The 23,059-nt window shown below is 46.8% G+C and overlaps 1 protein-coding gene across 3 annotated transcripts in view; it reads right to left on the reverse strand.

Annotated features, from left to right (window-relative positions):
• The window catches only part of LOC137433817 (uncharacterized), a 214,313-nt gene that overhangs the window by 67,890 nt on the left and 123,364 nt on the right, over window positions 1–23,059 (reverse strand). For 2 of the 3 annotated variants that reach the window (XM_068126212.2, XM_068126196.2), the window contains exons 3-5: window positions 13,576–13,752; window positions 13,275–13,414; window positions 5,227–5,397 (exon numbers count right to left, since the gene is read on the reverse strand). In XM_068126212.2, coding sequence (XP_067982313.2) covers window positions 5,227–5,397; window positions 13,275–13,414; window positions 13,576–13,752 — 488 coding nt within the window. The remainder of the gene's footprint in view (window positions 1–5,226; window positions 5,398–13,274; window positions 13,415–13,575; window positions 13,753–23,059) is intronic. The other variant, XM_068126204.2, reaches the window with a different exon arrangement.

Genomic DNA, 23,059 nt, shown 5'->3' on the forward strand with positions numbered 1-23,059 from the left:
TGAAATAGCAATTAATTCAGACTAAGGAATTATAAAAGTATTTTTTGTTTTGTTTACTGCAAAACTGTATTTGAGAATAAAATTATCCTCGTAATTAAAATCTTGTTATTCCATCATGTTCTGATATTATGTTTTTATCAAACTTTCTTCACTTTTTCATCTTGTTTGTTGCACGGTCAAGGCCACTGAACAAAAGTGGTACACATTAATGACAGTTGAAACACCTTGCCTTCAGAGGAATATTCTTTCCAATAAATTTTGCTGAAAAAATGGCACAGAATACCACATTTTTCATCATTTTCACTTAATTTGAAACTGCAATTTCTCTTGTCTGTTTCTCTTCACTTGTCTGCTATATTACCTTCACTTGTCTTCACGAATACACTCTCTCACAGAGCATGACGTCATAGGTCACGTGGTATTCCAGAAAGAAAGTTCCAGAAAGAGGATAATTAGCTTGTTACATACACGTCAGGTGGGTCGACGACAACCGTTGACTACCTGATGGTGCGTGTAGGTGAGACAGGGGGCACCTACGGGGATCCCGGGGGAGGAGGCTGTTTCACAGCACCACTTGGTTGTCTGCGACATAAGGGTGAAAGGTGCGAGGAGAGCTCGGCGGGTGAAGTACCAACCGAGAATGAAGGTGTGGAGGTTGAAAGAGGCGACGGTGAGGGAGGCATTAAAAGAGAGGCTGAGTATGGCAGAGGATGATGTGGTTGAGCTTGAAAGTGGTTGGATGTCAATGAAAGATAGTCTGTTGGGAGCCGTTGGTGAGGTATATGGATGGACAAAAGGACCACTGAGGCACTCCGAAACATGGTGGTGGGACGACGAATTTGGAAAGAGGATTGACAAGAAGAGGAAGAAGTTCAAGGAGTGGCAGAAGGTGAAGGGTACAGGGGCAGAAAAGGCAGAGCATGAAAGCTATAAGGCAGCCAAGAAGGCTGCAAAGAAAGAGGTGGTAAAGGTGCAGGAAGCATGTAGGAAATGTTCGGAAAACGCTTGGATTTGGAACAGGGTCAGAGAGTGGTCTTCAGGATTGCAAAGCAGATAGTGAAAGAGACGTGTGATGTGATGGGGGTGAGTTGCTTGAAGGATGAAGTGGGACAAATCGTGGTGGACCCAGATGGAATTAAAGAAAGATGGAAAAGATATATGGAAATGCTGTTGAATGCAGAGAATGAATGGGATGGAAACATAGAGAGTAACCCAGTTTTAGGACCGGCAGAGAAGATAACTGAGAAGGATGTTAAGGAAGTGATAGAAGCAATGAAGAGTAGAAAAGCGGGAGGGCCGACGGGAGTTGTGGGAGACATGTTGAAGGCAGCAGGAAGTTGGGGAGTGAAGAGAATGACAGAGATCTGTAATCTGGAGGTGAAAGAAGGCCGCATTCCAGTGGATTGGGGACTGAGTACCCTCGTCCCTCTATACAAGGGGAAAGGTGACCCTCTGGACTGTGGCTCGTATTGAGCGATAAAGTTATTGGAGCATGGAATGAAGGTATTGGAAAGGGTGTTGGAGAGGAGGATAAGGAAGAAAGTGAAGATTGACGAAATGCAGTTTGGATTTATGCCAGGAAGAGGAACGACAGACGCGCTGTTTATTGTGAGGCAGTTGCAGGAGAAGTACATGGAGAAGAGGAAGAAGTTGTTTCTTGGGTTTGTTGATCTGGAGAAAGCATTCAATAGTGTTCCACGTGAAGTAGTGACATGGGCATTGAGGAAGTTAGGAGTGGAGGAATGGTTGATCAGAGCAGTGACGGCAATGTACGAAAGAGCACGCTCAGCTGTAAGGACGGAGGACGGGAACAGTGGTGAGTTTGAGGTGAAGGTGGGAGTGCATCAGGGGTCGATACTAAGTCCACGACTATTTGTAGCTATGATGGAGGTGCTGGCTCGGAATGTAAAGGAGGGTTTACCATGGGAGTTGTTGTATGCAGGTGATCTGGTGTTGATTGCGGAAAGTATGGATGGAGTGAAGGAGAAGATGAACAAGTGGAAGGAATGTATGGAGAAAAAAGGTCTGAAGGTGAATATCGGAAAGACGAAGGTGATTGCAAGTGGTAAAGCATGTGGTGAGGTGGAAAGAACTGGGAAGTGGCCGTGTGCTGTGTGCAGGAAGGGTGTCGAAGTGAACTCCATTTAATGTACAATGTGTGCTGAGTGGGTTCATCAAAAATGTACTGGTGTGAGAGGGTCATTAACCAGTGTGGCAGCTACAGTGCATTCAGAAAGTATTGAGACCCCTTCACTTTTTCACATTTTGTTATGTTGCAGCCTTATGCTGAAATCGTTTCAATTCATTTTTACCCTCATCAATATACACTCAATACCCCATAATGACAATGAGAAAACAGGATTTTAGAAAGTTTTGTAAATTTATTCAAAAGAAAAAACTGAAATATCACATTGACATAAGTATTCATACACTTTGCTATGACACTTGAAATTTAGCTCAGGTGCCTCCCATTTCTCTTGATCATCTTTGAGATGTTTCTACACCTTGATTGGGGTCCACCTGTGGTAAATTCAATTGATTGGACATGATTTGGAAAGGCACACGCCTGTCTTTATGAGGTCTCACAGCTGACAATGCATATCAAAGCAAAAACCAAGCCATGAGGTCGAAAGAACTGCCTGCAGAGCTCAGAGACAGGATTGTGTCGAGGCACAGATCTGGGGAAGCCCACAAAATAAATTTCTGCTGCATTGAAGGTTCCCAAGAGCACAGTGGCCTCCATATTTCTTAAATGGAAGAAGTTTGGAACAACCAGGACTCTTCCCAGAGCTGGCTGCCCGGCCAAACTGAGCAATCGAGGGAGAAAGGCCTTGGTAAGAGAGGTGACCAAGAACCCGATATTCACTCAGGCTGAGCTCCAGAGATCCTGTGTGGAGATAGGAGAAACTTCCAGAAGGACAACCATCACTGCAACACTCCACCGATCTGGGCTTAATGGCAGAGTGGCCAGACGGAAGTCTTTCCTCAGTGAAAGACACATGAAAGTCCGCTTGGAGTTTGCAAAAAAGCACCTGAAGGACTCTCAGACTGTGAAAAACAAGATTCTGTGGTCTGATGAAACCAAGATTGAACTGTTTGGCTTCATGAATGTATATGTTGAACTGAAACATTCCTCAAAGGAGGCCTTTGATTGCTAAGAGTCTCTTCCTGGCTGTTCACACTTCAATTTCGACAAGCCACTCTGTTATCCCAGTGATTATATTGCTGTGTATGGCAAGAACTCCATTTGTTAGTGGCAAGAACTCCATTTGTTAGTGGCAAGAACTCCATTTGTTAGTGGCAAGAACTTCATTTGTTAGTGGCAAGAACTCCATTTCTTAGGGGAAAGAACTCCATTTCTTAGGGGAAAGAACTCCATTTCTTAGGGGAAAGAACTCCATTTCTTCGGGGAAAGAACTCCATTTCTTCATGGCAAGAACTCCATTTCTTCATGGCAAGAACTCCATTTCTTAGTGACAAGAACTCCATTTTAGAGTGGCAAGAACTCCATTTGTGAGTGGCAAGAACTCTATCTGTGAGTGGCAAGAACTCCATCTGTGAGTGGCAAGAACTCCATCTGTGAGTGGCAAGAACTCCATCTGTGAGTGGCAAGAACTCCATTTGTTAGTGGCAAGAACTCCATTTGTTAGTGGCAAGAACTCCATTTGTTAGTGGCAAGAACTCCATTTGTTAGTGGCAAGAACTCCATTTGTTAGTGGCAAGAACTCCATTTGTTAGTGGCAAGAACTCCATTTGTTAGTGGCAAGAACTCCATTTGTTAGTGGCAAGAACTCCATTTCTTAGGGGAAAGAACTCCATTTCTTAGGGGAAAGAACTCCATTTCTTAGGGGAAAGAACTCCATTTCTTAGGGGAAAGAACTCCATTTCTTAGGGGAAAGAACTCCATTTCTTCGGGGAAAGAACTCCATTTCTTCGGGGAAAGAACTCCATTTCTTCATGGCAAGAACTCCATTTCTTAGTGACAAGAACTCCATTTTAGAGTGGCAAGAACTCCATTTGTGAGTGGCAAGAATTCTATCTGTGAGTGGCAAGAACTCCATCTGTGAGTGGCAAGAACTCCATCTGTGAGTGGCAAGAACTCCATCTGTGAGTGGCAAGAACTCCATCTGAGTGGCAAGAACTCCATCTGTGAGTGGCAAGAACTCCATCTGTGAGTGGCAAGAACTCCATCTGTGAGTGGCAAGAACTCCATCTGTGAGTGGCAAGAACTCCATTTCTTCCTGGCAAGAACTCCATTTCTTCGTGGCAAGAACTCCATTTCTTCGTGGCCACTGTCCATTTCTCAATGGCCGCTGTCCATTTTAACCCCTCCGAGCCTATTGGAATCACTCTGACTGCACAGTGCACATGCCTCTCCGCAACTGCATTTGTCTGTGTGTTGTACCATCCACCGAATGACTATAGGTATGGCTTCCTTTCTTCAAACATGCAGCAACTCATACCTCTTGATCCCCACTCTGGGGATGGGGAGAGGTCTGGGTCATCACCACCATATAATCTCAATATTATTGGAATTTACCACAATGAGGAAGAGGCACAAAGTCAATTGCTGTCATCAAAGACAGGTTGGTGGCTCCTCTTTTTTTATTATTAAGAACACCTATCCTCCAATCTTGTACCCTTTATTATTCCAGCCCTCCAACCCTCCCCAGCTCTTCCATGAAGCATTGATGCACTTCTAATAACCCCCCTTCTGATTAAACTCAAAATATAGGCCTTACAGCCCACCTAAACTCTTTTGTTCCTCGTTCCTCCCATTTATGGAACTGCCTTCAAGTCTGTTCAATCGCACGCTTCCCAACAGGGCTTCACATTGAAGGTACACACCATCTCATGGCATCCCTTATCCCTGCACGATATTTTCTTCAGTCATTCACCCGATCTAACCCAACCCTCTCACTTGCAGGTTTCTGTGCTTCATCCTATTCTCTCCTCTTTTCCTGCCCATGCATGCCTTTGCTTTGCTGCACCCACAAGAGCCCCCAATGCACCACCGGCAGTATGTTGCCTTTGCACCCTTCGTCACACCACTCTTCCATGAGCCAAGATTTTATATACACAAAACAATCCTGTCACAGTAAAGGCACAATGTGAGCTCCATTGTATTAAAGTGAAATAGAGCAAATTAAAATACAAGCACGTCCCTCAACTAAATATTTTAAAATCATGAAATGTTATTCAATCAGTGGAAATTGGACAACATACCCTTGTCCTTCTTGAAATCCAGTGCATCTTCCTTGTCTGTGAGTATCTCTTTCATGTTGATGATACTACAGTGCTTTAGCTGCCGCAAGATCTTTATCTCACGAATGGCCGTGATGGGAAAGCCCTCCTTCTCGTTGTCCAGACGAACCTTTTTTAATGCCACCATTTGACCTAAGAGAGGAAAGTGGATGGAGAGAGAGAGAGGAGAATACATGGAATATACATAGCACTTAGCGCTACCGTTTTACGATAACGATGAGTCATAACTACGAGTTTCTACGAGTTTACAATAACGAAGGTTTGACTTGTACTACAAGAATAATTGATAGATTTACAATTGTTAGAACCTTGGCTTGTCTGAGTTAGTGTGAGAGTCCTTCAGGTGCTTTTTTGCAAACTCCAAGCGGGCTTTCATGTGTCTTTCACTGAGGAGAGGCTTCCGTCTGGCCACTCTGCCATAAAGCCCAGATCGGTGGAGTGTTGCAGTGATGGTTGTCCTTTTGGAAGTTTCTCCCACCTCCACACAGGATCTCTGGAGCTCAGCCTGAGTGAATACACACAGGATCTCTGGAGCTCAGCCAGAGTGAACATCGGGTTCTTGGTCACCTCTCTTACCAAGGCCCTTCTCCCCAGATTGCTCAGTTTGGCCGGGCAGCCAGCTCTAGGAAGAGTCCTGGTTGTTCCAAACTTCTTCCATTTAAGAATTATGGAGGCCACTGTGCTATTGGGAACCTTCAATGAAGCAGAGATTTTTTTGTAGGCTTCCCCAGATCTGTGCCTCGACACAATCCTGTCTCTGAGCTCTGCAGGCAGTTCGTTCGACCTCATGGCTTTTTTTTTTGCTCTGATATGCATTGTCAGCTGTGAGACCTTATATAGACAGGTGTGCGCCTTTCCAAATCATGTCCAATCAATTGAATTTACCACAGGTGGACTCCAATCAAGGTGTAGAAACATCTCAAAGATGATCAAGAGAAATGGGAGGCACCTGAGCTAAATTTCAAGTGTCATAGCAAAGGGTATGAATACTTATGTCAATGTGATATTTCAGTTTTTTCTTTTTAACAAATTTGCAAAACTTTCTAAAATCCTGTTTTCTCTTTGTCATTATGGGGTATTGAGTGTAGAGTGATGAGGGAAAAAATGAATTTACACTATTTCAGCATAAGGCTGCAACATAACAAAATGTGAAAAAAGTGAAGGGGTCTGAATACTTTCTGAATGCTCTATATATATATATATATATATATATATATACACATACATACATCTCGTTTTTTCATTTCTGTTCCTCACAATTCTATCACTCACCCACTCAGACACACACCCAGACAGACAGACAGACAGACAGACAGACAGACACACACACACACACACACACACACACACACACACACACACACACACACACACACACACACACACAATTAAGTGTACAGTATCGGTTGTTCCTAAACTTAACTATAAATAATTTAAAGGATTGTTGTAAATGATGTTGATTTCACAACATCCCATATTCAACTTTATTCAAATTGCAAACCTCAAACATAGTTTCTCCACCTAAAGCAAGAAAGTTAACCCATAAGCAATTGACTAGTTTCCCCACTGCATGGATCATCAGCTGGGCACCGTTCTTCCTCGAGGTTTCAATCCTTTCAGCCCAGGACCTCTCCAAACGGCGGATCCACAACCTCGATCATGGATCCACATCAACAGATGGTACATCAGTCGATCCACAACCTCAGTTGCGTCCAGGCAGTCAGTCAACCCATCAATGCAACATCACTTTTTCCAACTTTACTCGCAATAGGATTTTATGTGTTATCAATAAGACTACGGATTTTTATGTTAAGAAAATAGGCCTTTTATGTTTTGAAAAGCGGAAATTTTTTTTTTTTAATGTGAAAAAATCCCGAAATATTTTTTTCCCCCGTTTTATTCATTTTTTATTATTACCAAATTTTCCAGAAATCAGTCAAAAAAAGAACAAAAAATGATAAGCTTTTTCCTGCACAACATTAAGCACTCTGGGCTAGTAAACAGGTAAAAAATGATGTTCAGGTACCTTTATTGCAACCGCATTGTTTGATAAGTAGAGGACTAGAAGAAATTGACAAGACCCTTTTAGGAACGGTTAAAGTAGGTGTTTGAAATCATTATCTTGGTAATGTTCTCCTTGGTGAGGCGGTGTCGGCGGTCGGTGAGGACGTTTCTGCAGACGGAGAAGGACCTTTCCACGTCGACGCTGACGATGGGGCAGTACCTCAAGAGGGGGATGTCGGCAAGCTTGACTCCAGCCGGCACACCAACCTCAGATCCGTGCTGATCTCCATCCAGGATCAAAGCCACTGTCCTCAGCACACCAATGTCGGGATTGCGCTGCAGCACCGCCTTGAACTTGGTGAGCAGGATCTCCTTACGGCAGCCTCGGATCTTTTCGAGCTCCTCCTTGGCCTGATCAAGGAGCTGGAAGGCCTTGGCCAGCTCCATGCCGGCCTCCTCCAGCTGCTTAAGGATCTTCGGAATGAACGACACGTGGGCATTTAAGAAGACCAAACTGAGCTTGATGTCCGCCTTTCCGAACAGGTCCTTGGCACTCCGGATTGCCATCGCGTCGTCATCGTTCAGCTGGTCCACAATGTCCTTGACGGCCTCGAAGTGCTCGGTGTAAAACACCGCGGCGTCGATCCACGTCCCCCACCGAGTCAGAATGGGCTTCGGGGGGAGAGAAAGATTGGGCTGCTGCTCCTTCCAAAGGACAACACGCGACGGGGCTTTGACGAACACCTTCTTCGTCGTGGCAATCAGGTCGTTGACGTCCTTGAACATTTCTCGGACTGTCTCGCAGACACGGTGGAGCGCGTGGGCAACGCAAGTCACATGCAGCAAGTCCGGGAAGAGTTCCTTCAGGGCATGGCCGGCCTTGATCATATAGGCCGCGGCGTCGCTGACGAGGACCTTGAGGCACTCCGGCTTGAAATCAGGCCAAAGATAGCGCAGCGTGTCATTGACTGCGCGCACGATCTCCCCGGAGTTGGTCTTCTCCAGAAACATGCACTGGACGAGGTGGGGATGAAAGTACCCCTCCTTGGACAAGCGTCCCGCGATGATGTTGGCCACATATCGACCTGCCGAATCGGTCGTCTCGTCGACGGACAGCCAGATGGGTTGCTGTCCGAGGTCGGCACGGATCCCCGCCAAGGCCTCGTCGTAGCACTTGTCGAGGTAGTGCTTTCGAATCCAGCTTTCATCGGGGATCTGGAGAGTGATGTGCTTCTCCAGGAACGACCGGAGGGCAGGGTTTTCCAATTTCGACCATGGGATGCCAGCGGCCAGCATGGCCTGGCACAGCTCCTGAGCCACGACGTCGCACTTGTGCCTCTTTCCGCCACCAAAGTCCTCCATGGTGGCTTGCGTGACCGTCCTCTTCTTCTTCAAGGCCAAGTTGCTCTTGTGGCGGTCTCCTCGGACATGTTGGGCCAGCTCAGACTTCTGCTTCGCCCGGAAAGTCTTTTCACAAGCTCGACAGAAAGCCGTGTCACTCGACACGTACTTGAAGGTGGCCCCATCGCCGCCAGCGTTGAATTCCTTTAGCCACTTGTCACGAAGAGCAGCACTCCACTTGATAGGAGACTTGTTCACACTTTGTGTACACTCTCTCACTGTAGTACACCACCTCACTGCTGTACACGCTGGAGACGCAACGCACACAAGTGGACGCAACGTTTTGTTTTTGAGATCGATCGCAGTTAAAAATTTCGATCGCAGTTTAAAATTTCGATCGCAGTTAAAAATTTCGAAAAATTCCCTAATTTCTTTTGGCGTTGCCAGACATTTTCGACCAAAAAGGGCATTTTATTTTATTTTTCCCAAAAAAGGGCGAAATTTTTTTTCTCCGAAAATAGCAAAATAATTTTTTTGCGCGCAAAAAAGCCGTTTTATGTGAAAAAATATTTTTTTTTTTTTCACATAAAAATCCGATGTGCAGTTATAACACTCAACCCTCGGCTATCGCGCCTAATTGGTGCCGCTATCGGTGTGCGTTAGCCGAAATCGCGATAGCCGAACTGAAGAACGTATGGTAATAATTCTAATTGGTGCCAGGACCCCCAAGTTGACCACATATTTAACCTATTTTTGCCACTTTTTTACCAAGTGTTTCTACCATATGAAGAAACATTAAAACAAGAATCACAATATGTAAATAAAAATAAAATGGTAAAAAAAGTACTTTTTTACCATTTTATTTACCTTTTTGGGAACGATGAGGGGCTTAGGTGGTTGGGTAGGTTCCGAGGCTTGGGTGGAGTCTTATTGACCACCCCTACGTGCCTCTAACTCGTCCAGGATTGTGTCAGCTGTAGCACCAGAGAAGCGCTCAACGTCAGAGGGCTCGTCAAAGACAGAGGGCTGTGCCTCGTTGCGACGCCGTAAGCAGGGTCGGCGTCATGGGGGGGCATTCGCGGGCCATGCCCAACCAAAGGAGTTATTGTGCCCCCCCCCCCCCCACACCCACCCGCAGGCCAAGACTTTGGCGCCAAACTTGCACGTCGGCTATATTTTGTGCAGTGTTTGCGTGCGTACGTGAATGCGTGCGTGTGTGTGTGTGTGTGTGTGAAAGAGAGAGACTTTGCAGCATGTTTTTAAATTGGAACTGGGTTGGTGTGTTGGTTGTTGATGGCAACCTCTTATTATCAAGCATTTATATCATAGATTGAGTTCTCGAACGGCAGTTTGTGCCCCCCCGCAGTTACCCGAATGTCCCCCGATTAGACTTGTTCTGACGCCGAATCTGGCCGTAAGAATTCGGTGATCTGGCGTTGGTGGAGAGAGTTGACGTGGGCATGATACTGCTCCTCGTAACCTGCCAGTGCCGCATTAATAAAGGAGCACCTTGCTTCACTGTTGAATGTTAAATCTTATCTACGTTTCTACGATAATCACGGTTTTGGTAAATATCTCGCACTGTTGACTCATTTATCCCAAATTTCTTTCCAACACTTCGCTTTGTTTCACCATTGTCTATCAACTGCACAATTTCGAATTTCTGAGCGTAAGTTAAGTTCTTCCTCTTCTTGATTCCCTTGATTTCTCTTTCCCCACGCTCGGTGATGGCGTAGCACCCTTTCCACCATTTCCGGTGCTCTATAGCGCATATTTGTGGCGCGATAGTCGTGTTGTGCAGTTTTTAAGGGAGCCGCGATAGCAAAGAAACGCGATAGCCGAGTTCGCGATAGCCGAGGGTTGAGTGTATTTATAACTTTCCTTACACACTCGATAATATGATATCATTAAATCATTCACATCTTACCCTTAAATACATCAATCTACCAACCAGCATGACTACATCACCTACTTTCTATCAAACTGCACTTTGAATGTTCGAACTGTCATTTATAACGGTTTTTGGCATGCTGCTGTATCCTAGCAACCATTGATTCCTCGCAACATTGATTTGTAGTCTATTTAATTATTATATTGTACTGTATTTACATAAAGATCTCATGAATAATATTATATTGTACTGTACTTGTATTATGTTGCACTGTAATATAATAATATTGTTGCGGTTTTGAGAATAAAGGAGAACTCCCCCTCGTAGGTAGACGCACCACAACATGAAGCCTCGCGATAGTTCAGTTATTTCTTCGTAAATGTAAGGTAGTCTCCTTTCCTGTGTTAGTTTTGAGTTGAGCAGGCCCGTGAGTAGGGTGGTCCTTTGGGCTGGAAATGCCACGTGGTCGACCTTCAACAAGTCTGGCAAGGCCGAAGGGAGGCGCTGCAGAGGGAGTGGCCGGTGAGCTGCGAGCCGCCAATCAGAGCTCGAGGGGAGTGGCTCACAACGGCAACGGGAGGCGGAGCATGGAACATTTGGGTAAGGCTGGGGCGGAGCCATAAAACCCTTCTCCGAGCCCCCGCCTGAGTCAGAACGCACGAGAAGTCAGAGCCGGGGAGTATGGTGAGTCAGTTGAGTTCAGTTGAGTCGGAGCCCCTGTGAAAGTGAGTTGGAGTTCGGGTCGAGGCATTGATCGAGTCAGAGAGAGAGAACGCGCAAGAGAACGAGTCAATTGCATTGCTGGTTATTGAGATTGTACACGAACTTTCCCCCGTGCCCTGTACCCTGCGCTGTATTAATCGCGCGCTCGAGAAGACGACCCGTGCCGGGCCACAGATGCGCGATCTCCTCCTGCCTGCCTTCTCCTGCATACGAGCCGTGACCGCCAGAGGGCCACGCAGGGCGAGCTGTCCTGGAGCGACCGACGCCAGGCGCGTTTGGCGCGCGAACCTGCTCTTCTTCCATTTCCCCGTGTGCGTGAATGGGCCCTGTGTCTGGGGATAAGTAACATTGTTAAGCTTCTGCTCTGTGTCCCCTTTCCTTTATCCGAATCCTGTACATTGTGTAAATAAATTGTGTTATTCCTCTTATTTGACCGTTCCTGTCCCTTCAATTAATTGGCCTCGTGTGGTACGAAAAGAACCGCTCGAATCGGGTTCCATAAAAAGTAACGGCACAAGTCACGTGATATGCACACCGCTCGGGCGTAATCGATTAGCGTGGCTTGTGTGAGGTCCGACCCCCATTTTCATAGCGGCGTGGGTACCAAAGGTACGTGCGGCGTCGACCCGATACCCTTTCTCACGCTTGCTGCGGAAGTGGTGATTGGCCTCGTGGACACGAAGACCCAAGGGGAAAAAGGGGTTTAATCCCCCCTTTGTAACGTGAACGGGCTTTGGGAGATCCGCAACAATATTATATTGTACACTTCGAATGTACACATACACATGTGTATCTTCACATTCACATGTGTGTGTACGTACGTACACACACACACACACACACACACACACACACACACACACACACACACACACACACACACACACACACACACACACACACACACACACACACACACACGGTGTTTCAAAGCGATTGATATACCTTTGACTTCCTGTCATTTCTTTGTTTTTTGACCAATACCGCTTTCCTTTTCAGGGTTTGTTGGTGTTATCGTGGTATTTGTTCCCTGGGATTTCTAGCTCCGTAACTCAACTATGCCATTGACAGTGGAGCAGAAGAGAAAAGTGGTGGCCATGTGGTATGAGACTAAATCAACAACCACAACAACATTTTCTGGGGGGCAGAACCACCGGAGGTGATCACTGAGAGGTACCTGAAAGGGCATAAAGTCACATGCTTCTGCTCCTTCAGTGCTATATGGGGAATGCTAGGGCCTTGCTGGTTTGAGAATGACAATAGCAGGACGGTGACGATCAACGGTGAGCGCTACCGGGCCGTGCTCCAGAAGTTCCATTATGATCTAGCCCAAAAGGTCACCCCAAACCAGCTCAGCATGACCTAGTTTATGCAAGATGGTGCACCCCTGTATACAGCTGGTAAACACCATCACTTTCATGCAGCAGGTCTTCAGAAACCACATCGTTGCCCTGTGTACCGCTCTGTCTACGTCAACCGCCCTGCCACACTGCCACACTGGATGATCTGAAGCAGGTGTCAGACTACCTCCAGGCATTGGCACATGAGACCTACAGGAAAGTTGCACAGAACTTTGGAGTCAGGATCAGTGCCTGTCTGAACCGTGGAGGGGCACACATCGAGAACGTCAATTACAAAGATTTTGCGTAAATGCCAATTTTAGACCTTGGGCTTTCACTGACTCTAGCAGTGACTGACTGCAATAACAATCAGTGATAGAAAATACCATCTCAGAAGCTTTCAAGAAATGTTTGGTTCACATTCCTGAGGTTTCTGTTTCTCTGTAAATAAACGTTTAAAGTTGCATCACTCTTTTTGAAACACCATGTGTGTGTGTGTGTGTGTGTGTGTGTGTGTGTGTATATGTATGTATGTGTGTATGTGTGTGTGTGTATATATATAACCTGCCAGTGCCGCAGATGCCGCAGATGTATATATATATGTATATATATGTATGTATGTATGTATGTATATATTTCAATGTTTACAGCTGTCGAAGACAATTATTGGAATACAGTGGAAGCTAAAATTGTTCGCCAGGCTCTTTTACCTGTGTCTTTGTCCTTGGCTTTGTACACTTGTCCATAGGTTCCCTCCCCAATAATACCAATGATGTCAAACTTGTCCACGCAGCGCTTGCCCCAGTCTGCCTCACTTGCCTTTATCTCCCCAAACCGTGGCCCACAAATCCTGCATAACCACACAAAATTGATGGTGATATACAAATTTTGGTGTGGACATTTCACTTATAAATGCGCATTACAAGATGAAACGCATTTGCTCAGAGATGCTCATGTACACAAAGGGAATCGATAACGCCCAAGAGAAAGAAAAAGGAGGAAAAGGCTTACTTTGGCCGCCGTTTGTTTGACGTCTGTCCAGGTGGAGTATTCTCTCCAGGTGAGGTTTTTACATGAGTTGGGGAGTTCCCTCCTGGAAGCTCAGGAGGCAGGGGCAGGTCGCTAAGCAAATGACGAGGTTTTTCTTCACCATCCCGCCGCAATGATCGTCTTGATCGAGTGTCCCTGCTGGAAAATTCAATTTACACGTTTCATATGAAAGCACACTTATTAAACCCCAGAGCAAAAAAAAAAAAAAAGAGGAAGAAATATCGAAAAGTGCATCACTCCAAAATAGTGTAGGAAATGAGTGTCAAGATTTCTCATTGCATTTTATATTTGTTTCTTTCAACTTGCATTATGACCAGAAATTTTAATAATGGCCATCAACATTTTAAAAAAAGAAGCTCATACTGAATTTAAGAGTAATTTGCTGTCAGAAATTTTCCAATGTTGAAGATTTCAATCGTTTGGAGGGTGAAGGAGCTGTGGTGGAAGAGCAGAGGGAGGTAGGTGCGTCAGTTAAATTTTTGTTTTTCTTCCTATTTAAAAGGCTTTTTTCAATTTCCTCTCCAACTCATTCCATTTCAAAAAAATATTGATGCGCAAGATTGGAGGTCTCGTCTCTTCAAAGCTGTCCATGCGCGCTCGCTTTCGAAGTTAAGTAACTTTTCACAATTGCGTTTTTGTCGAAACTGTATCTTTCTCTCGGTGTATGTCCTATTGGGGTGTCTTTAATAGTATTCTTGGTGTTGGTTTTTCATACCTGTGTACAGAATCGTCGGTCTTTCGTATCGCGTATTCTGAGGCCTAAGTATAGTACTAGGCTACCGTGTCCGACCTTGGCTTGAGGCTTTGTTTTTGTCTCAGTAGTTCTCCGATCGCGCTGCAATTACTTTCCGGTCTCTGTTTTTCACGTTCTTTTCACCCCATACTTCCTTGTTTTAAAATCTCAAAAAAAAAAACAAACAAAAAAAACATTTCCTTCTGTTCTTATTCGTTTATTCGTTCTTATTTGTTCGTTCGTTCTTCGACCACGATGTTTGTGATCACGTGATCACGTTGTTAAAAAATGTCTCATCTGTCCCCTGAAGACCTGTACTCTGTCATATTCTATAACACCTTTTTCTTCTTCTTCTAGAAAAGGATGCCTTCGACTTGCTCACCAAATCTATTCATTCCAAAAAAAAATTCCATCTCTTATAGTGCATCTTTCATTCATTCCCTAAACTCTCCAGCACTCCATCCTCCCTCCAGCGTCCTCAAACGTATTTTTGACTCGAATGTCTCAAGAAACTCATTTTGCAATAAATGTTCGTTTCCCATTAATCGTACACTTTTCAAAATCCCATCACCCCAAAATCCCATTTCCCATCACCCCTCCCCTCTAAATCTACCCCCTTGCCCCTCCCCTCCAAATCATCCCCATCACCCATCTCTTTCAAATCTTCCCCCTTGCCCCTCCCCTCCAAATCTTCCCAATCACCCATTCCTTTCAAATCTCCCCCCACACCCCTCCCCTCCGAGACTCTCCCTCGTTCCTCCCCTCCTAGACTCCCCTCTCACCCCTCCTCCTCAAAGCGTGCTCCCCGCTTCTTCCCCCTTCCAACTTTCACCTTCATCTCCCTCAACCTTCTGCCTCGCTCTTCCCCCTCGTCAAATAACACCTCACTGCGCCTCTCCTAATCACCATCAAACCTTTTGTCCGCCCCATTCTTCCCTTTCTCCAAGCTATTCTGGAATCTCCGACACACCTTCAACAGCTCTCCCTACCTCTTCCTCCGCTTCCACATCTTACCCTACCGCTCGCCCCCCCCCCCCCCCCTGTACTGTATCCGATGCTCCCCCTTCCTCTACCTTAACAGTATGGACCTCAAACATCCGGGGCCTTCGCTCAAACTTGTCTGATCTCTCCATACAGGTTGCTTCTGACAAACCAGACGTGATCTGCTAAACAGAAACTTTCCTCCTTCATGATGTCTCCGATTCCTTGGTATCTCTCCCAGGTTACTCCCTCCTCCGTATGATAGACCTGAGCCTCGTCCTGGAGGTGGGGTTGCTATCTTTATAAAAAACTCTCTTCCTCACTCGCCCTGCATTGCCCTCTCTCCACCTTACCCCCAGGAATACCTTTGGCTACGGCTTCCCCTTCGCTCCCACCTTTTGTTCATATGTGTGTTGTACCGTCCACCAAACAGTGATGACTCCATCTACATCTCGCTGTCTGAGAATATGGACCAACTTCTATCTACCCATCCCAACTCTCTCTTCCTCATATGTGGTGATTTCAACTGTCACCATGCCAGTTGGCTGGGTGTGGGTACCTCTCTCACCAGCCATGGCTCTTCAGCAAAGGACTTCTGTGACTCACTGGGACTGACACAATCTGTCAATTTCCCGACCCGGATTTCAGTCAACGGAGCATCTTCTCTTCTGGACTTGGTTATGACTAACTTCCCTGAAAATGTCTGCTGCTCTTCTTCTGCTCCAATCGGCTCTTCTGATCATGTGCTTGTTAAAGTGGATATCTCTCTGACCATTCTCAGAGAGCCTCCTTAGCGTCGGCGAGTCTGGCATTTCACTCAGGCCAACTGGCACGGTCTTCAATCAGCCATCAATCATCTGGACTGGTCTCCCATCTCTACTGCCTCTGACATAAATTCTTCCTGGGAATTCTTCCAAAGCAAACTGCTCTCTCTCATGCACAGATTTATCCCATCTCGTCTTCTGTTGTCATACCCTTCCTCCCGTTCATGGTACACGGAATCTTGTGGTGAGGCTATCGCCCAGAAACAACTTGCTTTCGTCTCCTGGAAAGCAAATCCAACGGAAGGAAATCTCATTTCCTTTCACAAAGCCCGAAACAAGTGTGTGTCCACCCTCAGGAGAGCCAGGAAACAATATCTCTCCGTTCTCAGGACCGAACTCTCTTATCTGTCTCCCTCTTCCAAATCCTGGTGGCATCTGGTCAAATCGGTTTCTGGTGTTTGTTCCCCCTCCATCCCCTCCCTCACCTCAAATGGCCACACGGCTGACTCCGCACGTGAAAAAGCTGAATGCCTCAACTCTGTGTTTGCCTCTAAATCTTGTGTCCCAAACCCATCCCTCTCTGTACCCACCGTACCCAGTCATACCCAGCTGCTCCTGGACTCTGTGTCCTTTCCTCCTGACAAGGTGGAAAAGTTTCTGTCAACCCTCGACTCGGATTCTGCCACTGGACCTGACGGCATCAGCCCACGGGTCCTAAAATCCTGTTCTTCCGCTCTTTCACTCCCTCTCTCTGTTCTCTTCACCCTCTCTTTTGCTCAAGGTCATCTTCCATCTGCTTGGAAATCTGCCAACATCACCGCTTTGCACAAAAAAGGTGCAAAAACAGATCCCAGCAACTACAGACCAATCAGCCTTCTCCCAATTATCAGCAAAGTCATGGAATCCATCATTGCTTCAGATATGAAATCTTTCCTCTTCTCCAATGGCTTGATCTCTGATCATCAATTTGGTTTCAGACCTGGACACTCTACTCTCGACATGCTGCTTCTGCTTTCTCAACAATGGATGGAGGTCCTCAATGCCAAACAGGAAATTAGAGCAGTCTCCCTTGACATATCACGTGCCTTCGATACGGTCTGGCACCCCGCTCTGCTCACCAAACTCTACTCTTTTGGTATCCATGGAAATCTCCACGCATGGCTGGCGGACTTCCTCTCTAGTCGTAGTCAACGTGTGGCCCTGAATGGGTTTCTCTCATCTCCTCTTACTGTTCAGGCTGGAGTTCCACAAGGCAGTGTTCTGGGCCCTGTGCTTTTTCTGGTCTTCATCAATGATCTCTCTGACTCTCTTGAAAATCCTCTGTATCTCTTTGCTGATGACTCTACTCTCTGTCGCTCCATTCTTCATCCCTCAGATCGGCAGTCTGCAGCCTCCTCACTCTCTGCAGACCTGGACAAAATCACAGACTGGGCAAACAAGTGGAACATGTCTTTCAATCCTGACAAATCTCACACTCTTACGATGTCTCTCCGAAAAGACCGATTGGACAACCCTCCCATCCACTTTCTGAATAATCCTCTCCAAGAAGTCCTGTCACTCAAGCTTTTGGGTCTCACTATCTGCCATGATCTTTCCTGGGAAAACCACATTTCAAATCTGGCCTCCAAAGCCAGTCGCCGACTGGGCATCCTCCGTCGTGCAAAGTCCTTCCTTGGCACACCTGAGCTCCTCACCACATACAAGGCTTTCATCCGCAGCTCAATGGAATACTGCTCTCCCCTCTGGGCTGGTGCTCCTTCCTCACACCTAGCTCGTCTTCACGCTGTTGAAACCAAAGCATTCAGAATCATTGGAATCTCCCGCGATGAAGCTAACTCCAAGGGCCTCTCACTCACTCACCGCAGGCAGGTTGGTGGTCTTTCCGTCTTCTACCGACTCCTCTCTGGCCTTGCCCCCCCAGCTCTCTCTGGGATCTGTCCCGCAAATATTCCTCCAGGTCGCACAAGATCTGCCTGCAACCCTCTTATGGTCAAACTGCCAAAATCAAGACTCTCTGCTCACCTTCACTCCTTCATTCCTCTTTTCTCCCGCCTCTGGAACAAACTCCCTCACTCTCTTCAATCCCACTCCACCCTCCAGGTCTTTAAAACAGCTGTTCACCACCATCTCTTATCTTCCCCCATCCAAAACCTTGATCTTTTCTAACCCCACTAATTTCACCCCAATTCCACTTTTTTGAAATACCAACTTCTGTCCTGGAAGTCCTTGGTGTCCTTGTGTTTTATACTTCTCCCTCCCCCCCCACCCCTTCCCACGCCTCCTCCCCCCAAGCCCTCTCCCTTCCACACATCTCCCTGCTCTCAAATGTTGTGTTTGTGTGCTTCCCATTCTCTCCCCATCTTGTTTTCCGCTCCCTCTTTTTATATATTTTGTTTGTCTGGTTGATTTGTTTGTGAAGTAAATGTTAGCTCTTTCACGAGCCTCGATTCAGTATACAAAAAATAAAAAAAATTCAATCTCTTGTAATTCTAAAACACAACATGCTCTAAATTCTCATTCATTCCACCCCTCCTCCATCGTTCTTAAACGGATCGCTAACTTGAAAATCACAATAAACCCAATTTGTTATAAATGTTCGTCTTTCATTAATCATCCACTTTCGAAACTCCCCCCTTGCCCCTCCCCTCCAAATCTCCCCCCTTGCCCTTCCCCTCCAAATCTCCCCCTTTGCCCCTCCCCTCCAAATCTCCCACCTTGCCCCTCCCCTCCTAAACTCCGCCCTTGCCCCTCCCCTCCAAATCTCCCCCCTTGCCCCTCCCCTCCAAATCTCCCCTCTTGCCCCTCCCCTACAAATCTCCCCCCTTGACCCTCCCCTCCTAAACCCCCCCTTGCCCCTCCCCTCCTAAACTCCCCCCTTGCCCTTCCTCTCCCAAACTCCCCCCTTGCCCCTCCCATTCAAAACTCCCCCCCAACCCCTCCCCTGCAAATCTCCCCCCCAAATTTTCCCCCCCTCCCACCTCCTCCTCAAAGCTGCCTCCTCCCCACTTCATCTCCCTTCTATCTCATACCTCCACCTCCCCCCCCAACCTTCTACTTTCCTCTTCTCCCCCCCCCCCCACCCCCTCAAACAACCCCTCACTGTGCCTCATCCCATCACCATCAAACCTTTCGTCCACCTCATCCTTCCCTCTCTTGTAACTCTTCTGTAATCTCTGACACACTATCAACTGCTCTCCCTACCACCTCCTCTCATCCTTCATCTGACCCTACCCCTCCCCTGTCCTGTCCTGTCCTGCACCCTATGCTCCCCCTCTCTCCTCATTAATGGTATGGACCTCAAACATCCGGGGCCTTCGCTCAAACCTGATGGATCTCTCCATTCAGGTTGCTTCTGACAATCCAGACTTGATCTGCTTAACAGAAACTTTCCTCCTTCAAGATGTCTCTGACTCCTGAATATCTCTTCCTGGTTACTCCCTCCTCCGGTATGATAGACTTGGGCCTCGTCCTGGTGGTGGGGTGGCTATCTTCATCAAAAACACTCTTCCTCACTCTCCTTGCACTGCCCTCTCTCAACCCCACCCCCAGGAGTACCTCTGGCTGCGGCTTCCTCTCCGCTCCCACCTTTTGTTCATATGTGTTCTGTACCGTCCTCCAAACAGTGATGACTCCATTTACATTTCACAGTCGGACAACATGGACAAACTTCTATCAACTCATCCAAACTCTCTCTTCCTCATATGTGGCGACTTCAACTGTCATCATGCCAGCTGGCTGGGTGTGGGTTCCTCTCTCACCAGACGTGGCACCTCAGCAAAGGACTTCTGCGACTCATTGGGACTGACACAATCTGTCAATTTCCCGACCCGGATCTCAGTCAATGGAGTATCTTCCCTTCCTGACATGGCTATGACAAACTTACCTGCAAATGTCTGCTGCTCTTCTTCTGCTCCAATCGGTTCTTCTGATCATGTGCTTGTTAAAGTGGACATCTCTCTGGCCATTCTCAGAGAGCCTCCTCAGCACCGACGAGTCTGGCATTTCACTCAGGCTGACTGGCACGGTCTGCAAGCAGCCATCAATCATCTGGACTGGTCTCCCATCTCTACCACCTCTGACATCAATTCTTCCTGGGAATTCTTCCAAAGCAAACTGCTCTCTCTCATGCACAGATTTATCCCATCTCGTCTTCAGTTGTCTTACCCCTCCTCCCGTCCATGGTACACTGAATCTTGTGGTGAGGCAGTTGCCCTGAAACAACTTGCCTTTGCCTCTTGGAAGGCAAATCCAACTGAAGGCAATCTCAGTTCCTTCCACCAAGCCCGGAACAAGTGTGTGTCTACCCTCAGGAGTGCCAGGAAGCACCATCTCTCCACACTCAAGTTTGAACTCTCAAACCTGTCTCCTTCCTCCAAATCCTGGTGGTGTCTGGTCAAATCCGTTTCTGGTGTTTGTCCCCCCTCCATCCCCTCCCTTACCTCAAATGGCTAAACAGTTGACACCGCACGTGACAAAGCCGAATGCCTCAACTCTGTGTTTGCCTCAAAATCTTGTGTCCCAAACCCATCTCTCTCTGTTCCCACCTTTCCCAGTCGAACCCAACTGCTCCTGGACTCTGTGTCCTCCTCTCCTGACAAGGAGAAGTTGTTTTTGTCAAACCTCAAGTCTGATTCTGCAACTGGACCAGACGGCATCAGCCCACTGGTCCAAAAATCCTGCTCTGCCGCTCTATCTCACCCTGTCTCTGTTATTTTCACCCTCTCTTTTGCTCAAGGTCATCTGCCAGAATCTTGGAAATCAGCAAACATTACCGCTTTACACAAAAAAGGTGCAAAAACAGATCCTTGCAACTACAGACCAAACAGCCAGCTCCCAATTATCAGCAAAGTCATGGAATCCATCATTGCTTCGGATATCAAATCCTTCCTCTTCTCCAATGGCTTGATCTCTGATCATCAATTTGGATTCAGACCAGGTCATTCTACTCTGGACATGTTGCTTCGGCTGTCTCAACAATGGATGGAGGTCCTCAATGCCAAACAGGAAATCAGAGCTGTCCCCCTTGACATATCACATGCCTTCGATACGGTCTGGCACCCAGCTCTGCTCACCAAACTCTCCTCCTCTGGTATCCATGGAAATCTCCACTCATGGCTTGTGGACTTCCTCTCTGGTCGTAGGCAACGTGTGGCCTTGAATGGATTTCTCTCATCTCCCCCTTCCTGTTCTGGCTGGAGATCCCCAAGGTAGTGTTCTGGGCCCTGTGCTATTTCTGGGCTTCATCAATGATCTCTCCGACTCTCTGGAAAATCCTCTCTATCTCTTTGCTGATGACTCCACTATCTGTCCCTCCATCCCTCATCCCTCAGATCGGCAGTCTGCAGCCTCCTCACTCTCAGCAGACCTGGACAAAATCACAGACTGGTCAAACAAGTGGAACATGTCTTTCAATCCTGACAAATCGCACACTCTTACTATGTCTCTCCGAAAAGACCGACTGGAAAACCCTCCCATCTACTTTCTCAACAATCCTCTCCAAGAAGTGCTGTCGCTCAAGCTTTTGGGTCTCACTATCTGCCATGATCTTTCTTGGGAAAACCACATTTCCAAGCTGGCCTCCAAAGCCAGTCGTCGACTGGGCATCCTACGTCGTGCGAAGTCCTTCCTTGGCACACCTGAGCTCCTCACCACATAAAAGGATTTCATCCGCAATTCAATGGAATACTGTTCCCCCCTCTGGGCCGGTGCTCCTGCCTCTCACCTGGCTCGGCTTCTCGCTGTTACAACCAAAGCTTTCAGAATCATTGGAATCTCCTGCGATGAAGCTATCTCCGAGGACCTTTCACTCACTCACAACAGGCAGGTTGGTGGTCTTTCTGTCTCCAACAGACTCCTCTCCGGCCTTGCTCCCCCAGCTCTCTCTGTGCTCTGTACCCCTAATATTCCTGCAGGTCGCAAAGATCTGCCAGCAACCCTCTTATGGTTAAACTGCCAAAATCTAGGCTCTCTGCTCACCTTCACTCTTTCATTCCCCTTTTCTCCCGCCTCTGGAACAAACTTCCCCACTCCCTTCAATCCCACTCCTCCCTCCAGGTATTTAAAACAGCTGTTCACCACCATCTCTTATCTTCCCCCAAACAAAACCATGATCTTTTCTACCCCCGCTAATTCACCCCAGATACTTTTTTTTTTTTTGAAATTACAACTTCTTTCCTGGATGTCCTTGCAGTGTTCATATGTTTTATACCACTCCCACCTCCCACCAAGCCCTCCCCCTCCCACGTTTCTCTCGATGTCCCTGCTCTCAAATGTTGTGTTTGTGTCCTTCCACCTCTCCCCCCATCTTGTCTACCGCTCCCCTTATTTTGTGTTTTATGTGTCGGTTTGACTTTTTGTGTGATTAATGTTTGCTCTTTCACAAGCCTCGATCCTGTATACAAAAAAAAAAAGAAAAAAAAAAAGGAATTTCACCTAATGCTGTTGGAATGTTATTAGCACGCACATGCATCCAGTGAGGTTAAGCAGTTGGTTCACTCTGTCTTGTCTGTCTCTCTGTCTGACAGACATCAGACTATGATCAAGGAACTTTATTTCAATTGCTTTTTATTTTTTGAAAACTGAATAACATGAATTGGAACTCAACCCTGCAGTTTAGCAGTCCTTTGGCTCTGAATTCCGCCAATGGTATGGAATTCCATGTAAAAATGGTAGCTTGTGCCCCCCTTACTGTTACGGATTCGTCACTTCCGTTGTGGTGGTTTTCATCCACTGTAAACATTTTTGATTCCATGTACTATTATTGTTTTCAAAAGGTTTATTGTTTATGAACTGTTTTCAAAAGGTGAAAAAGTTAGAGTTAAAAGAAACCGAAACCGGATCGGGAACCGGAGGACGACGAAGAGGAAGGAGAGAGGAGAAGAAGGCGGAGCGAGTGGAGTCGGACAAGAAGCATAGTTGCTTTGAGGTCTGAGCGAACGTTGACGAACGAGAGTCACGAGTGAACTTT

This window comes from Myxine glutinosa, chromosome 1 (genome assembly GCF_964187855.1).
Source record: "Myxine glutinosa chromosome 1, kmMyxGlut1.1, whole genome shotgun sequence".
NCBI lineage: Eukaryota > Metazoa > Chordata > Myxini > Myxiniformes > Myxinidae > Myxine > Myxine glutinosa.